A 15,277-nucleotide genomic window follows, 5' to 3' on the forward strand; every position below is an offset into this window, starting at 1 on the left:
CTGACTGCCAAAGTGAACTGAAAGAAATTTTACAAAATCTTTCAATTATATTTTAATTTTTTCTTCTTCATTCACTACCTTCAAACTACAACTACAAGTTAGTTTCAAACTCCAAGTTTATTAGTCTCTCAACTCACTCTTAGCTTCTTTCTTCGTTTACTACTACTACTACTACTGTTCCCATCCATGTACGCGTACTTTTCTTTTCTTTTCTTATCTTTATTATTATCGTACGTTTTGATTACTTGTATACACCGAGTGTACTGTATACAGTCAATCAATAGTAGTCATCCCATTCGAGTTAATTAATTTTTAATTTTGGTTGTCTAATTTGTGTGTTTTTTTATGGTGGGGGGATGTAGGAGGCCAGAGGGGAGCCCATTGGACCTAAATTATTTGCCGGAGGATTTCACTAGAGATGGCAAACAACTGTATGAAGACACTTCTACTTCTGGTAATTTCAATTATTTCCCTCCTAACCCTTCCCCACTTTTATGCTATGTCATTTTTTTTTTTTTTTTTTTTGGGAAACCTTTTCATTTACATATGGATGACATGGTATTTGATTTCACACTATACTGAGTTATCCAAATAAAAAAAGAGCTTTAATTAATACACATGACAATTTCTTAAAAATGAAACAGAAAAACTCATTTTACTATTTTAGTGAAAATATGAGCTTGGGTAAGTAAAAGATGAATATACTATTCTTAATTAAAATTTTCCACAATTTTTGTATAAATTTTGTTTGCATATTACAAGAATTAGGGTTTAGGTTTTGCTTTTGTTGTGTGTGTGTAAAATTTTGTGTCATTACTCATTACATTTTATTAATGCAAAACATTTGATGTGTTTATAATGATTTTCCAAAAGTGGATTAATTTGATTTGGGTGTTTTGTAATTTATTTCTAATTATTTCAAAAATGTTGCAGGGCATAAGAAAAAGAAGAACAAAGATGAAAGTGGGAAGGTGTATGAGTGTAGGTTTTGCTCCCTCAAGTTCTGCAAATCTCAAGCCCTTGGTGGTCACATGAACCGCCACCGCCAAGGCATGTTTCTTCTCCCCCGCTCTAATATTTCTTCCACTAAAATTAATTTTCCTAACTAATTATGTGTTTTAATTTCCTATTAACATTTTGTACCAAAGGTAAAATCTTATTTTGAAATAATAACCCCTAGGTTATAGGTTTTCCATTCATGCTAATACAATAATCAGTGGCAATTACGCCCCCCACTCCGCAATAATGTTGATGCCGAACCATAATTAATTAATATAAAATCGTTTTATTTTAAGTTTACGAATCGAGTAGTATTTATATCAACAACAACAAAAAATAGCAATTCTTTTTATTTCTATTTTTTTGGTGTTAAAGAGTTAGAATGGCGGGTGATGAGAATCAATCTCAAGATCACCCGATCAGGAGAGGAGCACTAATTATTTGAGTCATCCTTCACTTTATTTTTTCTATCTTTAATTGTATTGTTTTTCTTATTTGGACAGTGAAATAGAAAGAGTCTTTATAGACAGAATTAGTAAGAAAAAACGGCTATTTCACCAAATGCCACTGAGTAATTTAAAAATTCACCAAATGCCATCGGACTTTTCAGAATTCACCAAATGCCATCCAGTTTTTTAAAAATTCACCCGGTGCCATTAATGACCAACGACCGTTAACTCCGTTACTAATTAGGGGTTAATCTAACACGTGTCATGACATAATTGGACTATTTATCTTAATTCATAAAAATTAAAAAAAAAAAAGTAAAAAAAAATTAAGAAAATTAAAAAAAAAAACAAAAAATAAAAAAAACCCCAAATTTTCCCAGCCACCCCGACCACCGCCAAACCCCAACCCCTCCCCTCATCTCGCCGGAAAACGGCCGGTCACCACCGGAACCACCAACAATCGGCCGCCCGACCCTGTAGCTCCCCACCTGCCCACCGCCGACCCCCAAAACCTCCCTCACAAACTGCCCCAACCCCATAAAATCGCAAACACCCACCCCAAAAACCACCCACACAGCCGCCCCGACCCTAATAACCACCAATAAAAGCCCCTCCTCCCTTCTCCCACCGTCGAAACGACCAATTTTGAGGGTAGGGAAAGGGAGGAGGGGCTTTTTACGGGGTGTTTTTGGGGTCGGGGCGGATGTGTGGGTGGTTTTTGGGGTCGGGACGAGCAGCGTGGGTGGTATTGGGGGTTGGCGGTGGGTTAGGTGGGGAGCTATAAGGTCGGCCGACCGATTGTTGGTGGTTCCGGTGGTGACCGACCGTTTTCCGGCAACATGAGGGGAGGGGTTAGGGTTTGGCGGTGGTCGGGGTGGCTGGGAAAATTTGGGTTTTTTTTTTTTTTTTTTTGTATTTTTTTAAACTTTTTTTGTTTTTTTTATTTTATTTTTATGAATTAAGATAAATGGTCCAATTATGTCATGACACGTGTCAGATTAACCCCTAATTACTAACGGAGTTAACGGCCGTTGGTCATTAATGGCACCGGGTGAATTTTTTAAAAACTGGATGGCATTTGGTGAATTCTGAAAAGTCCGATGGCATTTGGTGAATTTTTAAATTGCTCAGTGGCATTTGGTGAAATAGCCGAAGAAAAAACTAGTCGTAATAGAGAGCTTTGATTAATTGATACACCACGAATCCCTAGAATAAGTGGCGTTGATCTGATTGACAATTAATTAAATGAATTAATTAAGCCGGCGATGAGCAGATTCTAGAGTAGTCCAGAATCAGAAGAAGGCAGAGAGAGGCGTAGTCATATCAAAAACTTTCCCTTCTTGTAAACCTCTGAAATTCTAGCACACTTACTAGTAATAACAACAACTACTGTTTTTCTTACACTTTTTATGCTTGTCTCCTTTGATTTGATTGATCTTTCTTTTTTTAACATTTCTTTTCATTTATTACTATTACAAATTATTTATTTATGTCTTATTACAAGTATTAATTAAATAATTATTAGGCTTTATATGTTAGATAGCTACTCTAATAATCTAAACTAGCTGCTAATAATGTTGGTGTTGTTGGGTGCAGAGAGAGAGACAGAAACGCTAAACAAGGCTCGGCAACTGGTGTATAGCTCTGATAACGCTCCCCTTCCGGTTCCTCACCATCCTCACACCCACTTAGGGTAATTTTTCCTTTTTTCTATTTCCAACATCACTTAATATTACTATATTGGTTTGTCAAAAAGATATTGATAGTAAATGCAATAGAAAGTTTGATAAAAATGAAAGGAGTATTTATTTTTGGATAAAATGTTACCAAGAAGTACTATCTGGTCACATATTGACATATACGAGGTGTATATAGTCGAAACATTTGAAAATTATACTTTTTCTGTTTTTTTTATAGTTGCAATACTGCTCTTTTCACGCTTGTCGATGCATGACTTCAATCGTCATAGCTTTAATTATCAGTGTGTAAAAATTATAATTATTTGATATTAAAATAATATAAATCAAAACAAATCTAGCAAGATCCACATGACTATATTTTTGCTTACGTATAAATTATCAAAGCTAGTCAAAGTGAACCACTTGAATAGTGTAAAAGTCAAACTGTTACAACTATAAAGAAACGGAGGAAATATATGGTAAATTTTATAATAATTGACAGCAATATTAATGATATTATCCTTGATTGTCTCAATGTAAAAATGTGTTTGAGGATTATTTATGTTACATGTATAAAGTAAAATTTACTACAAAGCAATTTGTGATGATTTAATGATATAATATATACTAAAGTATATAGCTAGTATTTATATGCTTATATTCTTTACACCACTTACTATAAAGGTACCATATTTTATTTAATCTGTTGCATCTTATAATAACAATATTACTAAGCATTAATTTTCTTTTAGTTCTTAATTAGAAATTGATATAACACTATATACTGTATACATTTTCTCAATCATGCAAGCTAACTTCTGGGGTTAATTTCAAATAGAACATTTTATGATTTTATCTAACAAAATCAAGACCGACCAAAAATAGACACAAAATCTAAGCTAAGTGGTACGGAGTAATAATTTGCATGTCATCTAGTGACACAAATGTAATCTGGCATTTCTTAACAAAATTAAACTTACAATGATTAATTTTAGTTATGTTCACTTTTTTGGATAGGTCTTATGTATCACCAAGTGCAATGTATCACCAACCACCACCACCTCCACCACAACAAGTCTACCCAACAAGACCAATAATGTTCTCCGGTGGCGCGTCATCGACAATGCTACAACCACCACAACAATATCATCACCATCAGCAACAACCATGCTTATACACCACGACGCCACCGCCACGCATACTTCCATCAGGGGATTATTACATGGCACATGGTCATGCACTCACCGGATCATCCCCTACAAACTACACTTGCATCGGAGCACCAGTAAGCATACCAGGGTTCACCGGACCACCAGGCGGGCGCGACAGTCTAGACCAAGAAGATAGACTAACAAGTCCATATTAATTAAAAACTAACCATGTCTTTTAATATAATTCTCTTAATTAAGATTAGTGAGGGCCATGCAAAAAAAAAAAGGGGGTTTGATAAATGACAACTTTTTTAATGATAAAAAAAGAAGAAAAAAAATATAAGGGTAGGTTTTGGAAGTAATGGAAAAAAGTAGGGTTGAGCTCACAAAGAGTTGCAGTGTCTCTCTTTCAGAAGAGGAGCAGTAAACAGAAGGAGGGCAGAGGAGAGAGAATAAGGGATAGTTTGTTTGGTAGGGAATTGGAGGTTTATGGAAAAGAGGGAATTGAACTCAACTGGAACAAAACATAAAGAAACTAGAGTTTGTGTTATTGCAGGTAAACAACCAGTTGGATATGAACTGAATGTTTCCTATTCTAACTCCTCTTCTTCCTTTCTTGTTACCTACTGTTTCTCTTATTATACTTTTTTTTGACTCTTCTCTCTCCCTTTTTTTTTTTTTTTTTGTTTTGCATGGCTATTTTAGGAGATACTTATTGCTCTTTTTTTCTTTTTTTTTTTTTTTTTTTTTTTTTTTGCTTTATTCACCACAAGTATTGCTAACTTGTGTGATTCAATCTCGTTTGCATAATTATGGATTATCCTCAGATTAATTTAGGAGATTCATATTTGTGTTCAAATCCTAGGTAGGGAGCCAAAATGAATAAATGAATGAATGTAACAAGGTATTCAAACTTTTATCTACTGAAACATTTTTAAAACTATTCACACACTCTTATTTAAATCACATACTACCTCTGTTAATTTTTATGTGTAACTTTGGGGTATTATTTGTAAAATATAAAATATTCCAAAGTTGCACATAAAAATTAACGAAGATAGTAGTATATATGATATTTGACTAGGAAAGAATATCCTGAAGTATATTGTTGTGTCTTGTTAAATTCATATCTACAAATACATATCTTTAATATACGAGTTTAATGTTTTATAAACTTTTATTGTCTGTAATATATTTAGAGATTTAAGTTTATTAAGCATATGTACCTATATTTCTCCTTAATGTTGCAATATTAAAAGAATAAAGGAAGTACTTTTTCTTCTAATTTTGTTAATAAAAGTCAAACAATTTGAAAAAACACACCTTTACTCAGCTTGCATTGATCAAGTGATTACATTAAATAGTGTGGTTGATTAAGGACTCTAATTGATTAACCTTGATGCTTATTAATAACAGGATGGGGGGACAGCTGTCCCCCCACTTTAAAAAAAAAAATTTGTTTAAATACAGTATGTTGTGAATATGGATCATCATAAAACAAGTTGGTGTAGTGGTTAATGTCATGCATGGTAAAGGCAGTAGTCGCGAGTTCAATTCCCCCACTGGTTTCAATCATCCCATTTTACAATTATTTTATTTTTAATGTATTTCCTTCCTTTTTTTTTTTTTTTTTTTTTTTTTTTTCTAAATAGTTACTCCATATAGTCATAATGTCATAGTATCTTATTTGAATAATTGTAATTGTTAATTTGCATTTTATTATTGCAAGTGCATTCAATTATTTAATGTTTAAAACTTTAAATTCTTCAATAATTCTAAACCCATAAGCCAAGAAATGGTAATATGATGTTGGTATTTTTTACTAAGTATTGTAAGTGTTGGTATTTTTTACTAAGTATCGTAAATAATCTGTATTTTTTATTTTTAATGTATATCCTTCTTTTTTTTTCTTAACACTCCATATAGTCATATCTTTATTTGAATAATTGTAATTGTTGATTTGCATTTTATTATGACAAGTGCATTAAATTATTTAATGTTTAAATTCTTCAATAATTCTAAACCCATAAGCGAAATGATAATATGATGTTGGTATTTTTTAACTTTGTAAGTAATCCGTATTATATTTTTAAATTGAAAAACTTTAGCTATTTAAATATTTGTGTGTTATACCATTTTTGTCCGATTAAGTGATAACCCTTTGTCCCCCCGGTAGAAAATTATTGGCTCCGCCACTGATTAATAATACTACTCCGTATGATTTAAATAAAATTCATCACATGGATCCCATTTTAATGACGGAGTAAACTTTAGACCAATTAAAGAATTTTGTCACGTTAACATCAAATTAAATAAAACCGGAACCGATTTGAATATATAAATACAATTACATTTTTTTTTATTAGAAGAAAATATTTTATCAATTAAAGATAGTCAAACGACACTTACAAACAATTCCAAAAAAATCTAAAACTTTAAATCTCAATTATGTACAAGATTTGACTTCAAGTATCCTTAAACAGTTATACTTATTAAGTTTGGTCCACCAATTTGAATTTGTACATACACTAAGCTATTTGTCGAGATAAAACAATTAGAATTACGTGTCATTGACACGATTATAAAATGTGTCCTGCTATTTCTTTAATCTAAAGAACGTGTCAGGGTAAGAATTTATAAATTTATTCATCTACTCCATAGCTTCTAAATAAAACTCTTCAAAATATGTGCTACTTGGATCTTACTTTTTCATTTTCTTAACTTTTCAAAAATATTTTTAAAGATATGCCAAGGATCGGAGAGGTGCACACCAAACAGAAACTCTTCATGATACTGTAAGATCTTACATTGATTTACAGTCTAGACCCTTTGAGAATAGGGAGAACGAGGATATTGTGTAAGATCTCCACTTCTAAATTGATCATATAAGAGTTTGATCCCACAATCTTAACGTAATGATATGATGAGATGTTAATTATACATTTATCACTAAATCAAGTACTTATACAAATAAAGTCATTAAACCATTGTCATTATTTAAGAACAAATAGAGTATACTTTACTCCTTTATTATATTAATTCATTATAATTTGGTAAAGGCTCAATTATAAAGCTTTATTCCATGTATTAAGAGGACATAAAGTTACATCTTCTAATGACCACTTGTTTTGCGATCGTAAACGATTTTATTTGAGTTGTAACAACCGGAGATTTTTTGGTTTAAATTAAACCATACTATTAATAAATGGAAATTTTGTGAACAAATACCGCAAAAGTTCCAACTTTTGCAAACAACTACATTTATCTTTTTTTTTTTCGAACAACTACCACAAATTTTGTATTTGTTTTGTTAGCACTATCAGTTAACAATGGATGTTTCCTTGCCATATGTGGGGCCCACCCTAATTCGTTCAATACACAAATAAATGAACAATTAACTAGAAATCATAAGAAAGATTAAGAAAATGAACGAATATTACCTGTGTTTTCAATCCTAATAGCATGAATTCGATCTCTAGGTGAGCAATTTCACCTATGCTCTAAAATTTTTCGAAGACAAACATTCAAAGAAACAAAGAGTATCTAATTAGGGGGAAGATCGTTAATATAAAGGAGAGATACTTGGAGGAAAAAGGACAAAGGTGGGCCCCACATACGGCAAGCAAACGTCCCTCGTCAACTGGTAGTTGTAACAAAATAAATACAAAGTTTGTGTAGTTGTTCGCAAAAAAAAAAAAAAAAAAAAAAAAAGGTAGTTGTGGTAATAAAGATAGTTGGAACTTTTGCGATACTTGTTCGCAAAATTTCCTTAATAAATTGAAATACCATTATATATATTTAGGGTGTGTTCGATTTGGTTTAAAATGTTTTCAAGGAAGTGATTTTTTCACTTTCCCCCCTCATTTTGAGAAACAATTTTCTCAATTGAGGAAAATTAAATTACATTCTTAATAGTGAAAGGCAAATTCCGGTAAAAAAGAAGGGAATTCGCATTTTACTCCCACCCCCTTACCTCCTTCTCATCCATCATCAGCAATACACTCTTAACTTTTCTTGTAAGGAAACAAGGAAAAGAAAACTTATTTGCATTTATTTTCAACTTCTCTCTTAACTTTTCTTATAAGGAACTAAGGAAGAAAACAAATGAAAACTTATTTATTTGCAATATTAAATAGTTTTCCTTGAGACTATATTTTCCATGGAAAATCAACTTTCATCGAAAATGTTTTTTAAACCAAAGAGAGCCTTAATGAAACACAAGATTAAGATCGACTTTCCTAAACGCTATTATTAGTATATTCAGACTTTGCATGGTGTTGAATTACGTTTGTTTCATTTGTACGGTAGGAGTTGTACGTATATGATGGCTATGTTTAATTAGTAGTAGTGTAAAATTTAACAATAATCACAAACAACTAAGGCCCTGCTCTTTTGAACTTTTGGGCAGAGTAGAGCAGATTTCAGCAGAGTAGAGCAGATTGAAGCAGAGCAGATTTCCTTATTATTATTATTATTACTATTATTATTATTATTATTATTATTATTATTATTACTACTACTACTACTACTATAACTATTATTAATATTATCGCATTATTATTATAATTATTAAATATTATTGTTAAATATTAATTATTGTCATAATAATTATTAAATATTATTTTATTATTATTTTTATTAAAAATTAATAATTAGTATTATATTTAAATATTAGTTATTATCTTTAAATATTAATTTACATTATAAAAAAATCAATTATTATTATTATTAATATTATTAATAATAAGTATTATTATTACTATTATTTTTATTTTTATTTTTTTGAGAAAATATTATTATCATTATTATTTTTACTATTATTATTATTATTATTATTATTATTATTATTTATTTATTTATTTATTGATTTATTATTATTATTATTATTATTATTATTATAGTTAAATATAATTACTATTTTAATTATTAAATATTAAATATTTATTATTTATTATTTATTATTAAATATTATTTATTTATTAATTATTATTATTATTATTAAATATTAATTTTTAATAATATTATTATTATTAAATATTAATTATTTATCATTATTATGAAATATTTATTATTATTTTAATTATTAAATATTAATTATTTATTATTTATTATTAAATATTAATTTTTAATAATAATATTATTATTAAATATTATTTATTTATTAATTATTATTATTATTATTATTAAATATTAATTTTTAATAATATTATTATTATTAAATATCAATTATTTATCATTATTATGAAATATTTATTATTATTTTAATTATTAAATATTAATTATTTATTATTTATTATTAAATATTAATTTTTAATAATAATAGTATTATTAAATATTATTTATTTATTAATTATTATTATTATTACATATTAATTTTTAATAATATTATTATTATTATTAAATATTAATTATTTATCATTATTATTAAATATTTATTATTATTATTATAATGATTCAATATTAATTATTATTATTATTAAATATTAATTATTTATTATTATTATTAAATATTTATTATTATTATGATAATAATTCAATATTAATTATTATTATTATTAAATATTAATTATTATTTATTATTATTATTATTAAATATTTATTATTATTAATAATTATTAATAATTTTTATAATAATTCAATATTAAGTATTATTTTTAAGCAGAGCAGGGCAGAGCAAAGCAGAGCAGAGCAGAGCAGCTCTAAAGAACGGGGCCTAACTCATATTGAAATAAGTAATACGGCTTTTTAACTTGCTAGTTCAATTTGAACCCGAGAACGAAGTTCCAGTACTAAACAACCATTATTCAAACCGAACCTGACTAGAACCCGAGTTAAACCGAGCCATCGAACCCATCCATTTGAAATAGAGACAATCATATGAATAATGTGTGTGGTTGCTAGGCAACAATAAATGCAGATATCAGGTTACATATTGTGAACTAAAAGTGATAGAAGTGTTTAGCACTGCTAAATATCTCTCAGGCAAATACATATATATAAATATGGACCACCCTATATAGAGGATCCAAATCCGAGAACGAGAAGTGATACCTGATGAGAAAATAAGAGATAATAATGATATCATAGCAATCATGCATCACTCTTTGTGGCATTATGTTGTTTGTATTATATTGTTTTATGTACTATATCATTACATTTGAAAACAACAACTAATTTGGTGCAAAATCCTATGCAGATCCCAAATATTATGTCTCACTTATCATCATCATCACTTTTGTTTAGGTTGGTCAAACCAATTACTTTTAGACAAATTTGTACTTAATAAAATTTCAAATTTTAGCTGACTTTTACTTTCTAATTATTGATGAAATTAGGATGATGAGTGGTTTTCATATAAAATGCTAAAATTAAAAATTACTGCTTATATATGTGTTGTTATATACGTATGGATAGAGTATATTAATCGATTCTAACTTTTGGTTTAAGGCCAGGTCTTGAATTTCAAAATCGATTTATATACTCTATAAGTATATAAGCTAATAATTTAATTCCTCACACAATATTCATGATAGATTGATTAAAGATTTGTTTTCTATCTACTTCCATAGCTATTCTTCACTAACAATAAAACCACTATAAGAGTTAGTGGTTTTACTTTAATTAACCTTTAAAATCATTAAGAGTTTATTCAAGAAATTTGCTACTGATGTTAGCGGTTTTACATCAACTATCACATGACATGTAACGTTAGTAGTGATTTTATTTATGCAAGAAAATTATTGATCAAAGCTGGAGCTCCAAGCCACTGCCTCCACAGCGATCATACGCACGTACGTAAAAGCTAGGCCACTTAGCTTAATGAAAATATCGAAAAATTGATGCCGTGAAGGAACTTGAAGAGCACGATCAAACTACTCTAAGAGCTCCTTTTCGCGTTCAAAGTGAATATCCATTTCTACATGTTTAGTGCATTAACGAATCATGAATCAAATGATCGCAACGAAAATGATGATCGAAAATATTATTTAAGACTTTAACTATAATATCATTATGTTTGTTTATGTGAGATATGAACAAGTATGTCTCTAATATAATGTAAACCATAATTTAAGATGATTAAAATTTGAAGACGGGAACCATAGCATAAGTTAGATCAAGTGGATGAGGAGTAAACCCCTGTCAAAACATGCATAATTGAAGATGCATGAAAGCGACTGTTCATCTCAAAAAGACCAATATTGGTTCAAAACTGCAGATCACGCGGTCTACTCTACTTGGATGATTGTACATTTGTACTCCTCATTATTATCAACTTCCATTAAAACACCCCAATTCAATTAACTTCACCCCCTCTTTAATGTGTTTTTTTTCTCGACGTGGCTATTTTATATCCTTGACACACCAAATAAATATAATAACAAGCCGCAATTTTGTTATACTAGCTTTCACACTCTTTCTCATTACTAATTTAATAATTATCAAAACATTCAAAGGAGCTTTATATTATATTAGTTTATTAAACATTTAGGGTTCATTCTCTTCAGCTTAATTTCAGTTCAATTTAGTTCAGTTCAGTTCAGCTCAATTAAGTTCAATTCACTTCAGCTCCTAATTTCCTTCTCTCATAAACAATTCAGTTCAGTTTAGTTCAGTTCAGTTCAGCTCAGTTCAGTTCAGTTCAGTAAATGAGAACAGACTCTTGGTTCTTTTTACTTATTACATGCATTGATTAGCTGACAATTATTTGTAGTTTATCACATAATTTTACACAACTAGCTAATACAACAATCCAATTATATTAATCAGTTATAAGCTAATTACCAACAACTGGTGCGACTATAGACCTAATCATTGTATAAATCGTAGTAGTGCATGTTAGACATTGTTGTATCCAAAAAATAGTTTTGCAACCCTTTTTTTCCCTCACAATTCTCTTTAATGTTCAATTTGTGTTTTCAAACTAGGTATTCTAAATGTGTTACTCGGCATGCGTCTTTGGTTAACACTCTGTATTAACTGTCAAATGACCAACTCAACCAAAACTTTATTTTAATAGTTAGAGCTCATGATCAACTTTACATGTTATCATGCATTTTCACATTACACTATCTTTTGATTACTCAACAAAAATGTTAAGTTGATGATTAGAGTAGTCTAAAAATGACTTCTTATCATATCATTATTAACATACGAAATTCCCCTACTATCCGCGCATCTCCCATTATTTCACATCATGAATTTCCTCCAATATAATCCTTCCCGCTCCATTGACACATCTTTTTCTTACATGGAACCCCACTCTCTCAAATGCACAAAAAGTACTTGTTTGAGTGGTATTCAGAGCTTTAAGCTGAAGTTTTTATGTTTTTCATTAACAAGTGTTTGAGTGGTTTGGATAGTTGCATGACAATGATGTTGAAAATGGCGATATTTATGTAAAAATACTTTAATTTTATGTTAGTCGTAAGTATAGGACGATAGATGAAGGTGAGGGTACACTATCACAGTATCACACCTGCATGTGTGCTTAATAAATTTTGAAAGCATGCGCAGCCAACCATATATTATCACAAAAACCACTTACATATAAAATTAACGTATGAAATGTTTTTATATTTGCAGGGTTGAACAATTCATTGGTTTAAACAATAGTAGCCTGTTTAGGAAAGTAGGGTACATGTTATGTTTCTTTGGCACTTTTCCTTTTAGACTTATACTTGTTTCATCGACTTTTATTTCCCCTGAACTTATTCATAATAATACATCATTTTTTGAATGCATGGATAGTTGATGCTAAGCTAGCTGTATGTGTTTTTGCTCAATTTTCGAGGTTTATGTATGACTTATGTATTAGGTGGTCCATGCAATTTTTTTGGTAGTGTTCCTTAACGATGTTGAAGAACAAATACAGTCATTGATGATTAGGGTGGTGTGGTTACTCTTACACGTATATACGCCTTTGAACATCAGAATATTGAATTATGATAGTGAATTCTAGTACTCTGTATTTCTCAAATATTCTACTCGATCATAGATATAAGATACAATTTAATTAATACGTACAACTATTATCTTATTTTGATAGATTTTCTAACGTATTTAGACCTTTCGTATAGTGTAATTCGTATAAATAATATTGATCAATTGAAACACTATAATAAAGGAGCACCACACAAAATACATTAAATAAATATATATAAGGGTAAGTTTTGTACTTCGTATGTAGCTAGCCACATGATGGTGTGGCCACATTAATTTATAAGAGTAATATTCATTTATATGTATGAGTAATCTCAATTTTTCACAAGGTTAACCTCATGTTGTCCATAAAAGTAACCCAAATTCATTATACGAATGAATTTACTACCAGCGAAAGTACCTTGTGTTAACATTTGCTATCCATTTAATTTTTTATTTTATTTTGCTACCACCTGAAATCAAATAATTAAAATTTCACTACCACTTAACGGAATCCTTTGAGGTTCTGTTAAGTTTATTCAAAAAAAAAAGTAACCCAGCCACCCTCAACTGCCACCCCTCCACCTCACTACTTCCCCTTCCCCCCGACGGCGACCGTCGCCCAGAGCTTCGGCCGGTGTCGGCGCGAACCCACCCCCTCCCCTTCCCCCATCCCCCATCCTACGCAGCCAACCTTCTCTCCCTTTTCCCCTTCTTGCTTCCTCGACCCCCACCCCGAACCGAAAATCACCCCCTTTCCCTTCCCCCCACCGAAATTGGCCCCCTCCCTGATCCCCCCCCACCTAAATCGACCCCCTCCCTTTCCCCACCCTTTTCGGCCATGCCTAACCCTAAACCACCACCCCAAAACCACCATAAGAGAAACCCTAAAATTAGTTTAGGGTGGTTTAGGGATGGGGGTTAGGATTAGGGATGGCCGAAAGGGTAGGGGAAGGGGAGGGGGTCGATTTCGGTTGGGGGATCAGGGAGATGGACCGATTTCCGACGAGGGGAAGGGAAAGGGGGTGGTTTCCGGTTCGGGGTAGGGGTCGGGGCAACAAGAACATGAAAAGGGAGGGGGTTGGTTGCGTAGGTGGGGGGGAAAGCTAGGGAGGGGGTGGGGTCACGCTTGCGCCGGCAAGGGGGAAGGGGTGACAGTTGAGGGGAGGGGTGATTGCAAGGTGGTTGAACGGTGGCTAAACCCAACTAACGGAAATAGTAACGGCATAAGTCATTTGGTAGTGAAATAAATATTTTAGGGATTTGGGTGGTAGCAAAATAAAAAAAAAAATTAAACAGGTAGCAAATGTGACACACAGTTCTTTTACTGGTAGCAAATGTCAATTTTTCCTTCAAGTAATTTAAAAATAAGTAACTCCATTTGTTCATTCAAGTAACCCCTATTCTTTTGTTTTAAAAAATGAAAGAATAATTCCACTTATTTAAGAGAGTGACCCCTATACTCATTTAAGTAACCTACATACGCATTAAGGTAACCCCATTTGCTCATCACCGTAACTCCTTATTACTTAATTAATTGTCTTGTTGTATGTGACTAAGTGAAGTGGCCACACCATGTGGCTAGCCACATTTAAGACTTTGTGTATATATAATGCCTATTACCTACTCACAGATGAAGAACAGAGGATATTAAAGTTTTTTTTTTTTTTTTTTTTTTTTTTTTTTTTTTTTTTTTGAGAAAGGGATATTAAAGATTATGCATAATTAAGAAATTCATAAAATTTATTCTAGGTTTTAACAAATAAAATATCTTAGTATGTAATTCATTAATATGAGGGTTTGTGATAAATGAAATGTTTTCCTTGTGTACATATGTCAATGCAATTCGTTGTTTGATAATATCTTTAATTATTAATAAGTAAAAACTATAACAATTAAATATTAATAAAAATTATGTAGTAATTTGGAACGATTACAACAAATACCCATAAGACTATATTTATTCTTAGGTTTAAATCAAAAATATTAGTCAAAGTAAATCATGAATAGTGTAAAAAGTTAATAACGTTCATTTACTTAAACACGGAGGGAGTACTAAAATTAAGCAAATATCGGATTG

At 30.7% G+C, this 15,277-nt stretch overlaps 1 protein-coding gene across 1 annotated transcript; it reads left to right on the plus strand.

Moving 5' to 3' along the window:
• Positions 1–345: 345 nt before the first annotated feature.
• Positions 346–5,275, plus strand: LOC145564943 (uncharacterized). Its single transcript, XM_081625089.1, has 4 exons — positions 346–454; positions 934–1,050; positions 3,045–3,141; positions 4,145–5,275. The coding sequence occupies exons 1-4, from the start codon at positions 346–348 to the stop codon at positions 4,491–4,493; spliced, it is 672 nt and encodes a 223-aa protein (XP_081481215.1). The 3' UTR covers positions 4,494–5,275.
• The last annotated feature ends 10,002 nt before the right edge of the window (positions 5,276–15,277 follow it).

This window comes from Chenopodium album, chromosome 10, assembly GCF_948465745.1.
Source record: "Chenopodium album chromosome 10, dcCheAlbu1.1, whole genome shotgun sequence".
NCBI classification, from domain to species: domain Eukaryota; kingdom Viridiplantae; phylum Streptophyta; class Magnoliopsida; order Caryophyllales; family Amaranthaceae; genus Chenopodium; species Chenopodium album.

Coding starts and splice junctions, on each gene's coding strand:
- LOC145564943 (XM_081625089.1), top strand. CDS start 346: ATGGTGGGGGGATGTAGGAGGCCAGAGGGGAGCCCATTGGACCTAAAT. Junction 455..933: donor TGAAGACACTTCTACTTCTG/GTAATTTCAATT, acceptor AAAATGTTGCAG/GGCATAAGAAAAAGAAGAAC. Junction 1,051..3,044: donor CATGAACCGCCACCGCCAAG/GCATGTTTCTTC, acceptor TGTTGGGTGCAG/AGAGAGAGACAGAAACGCTA.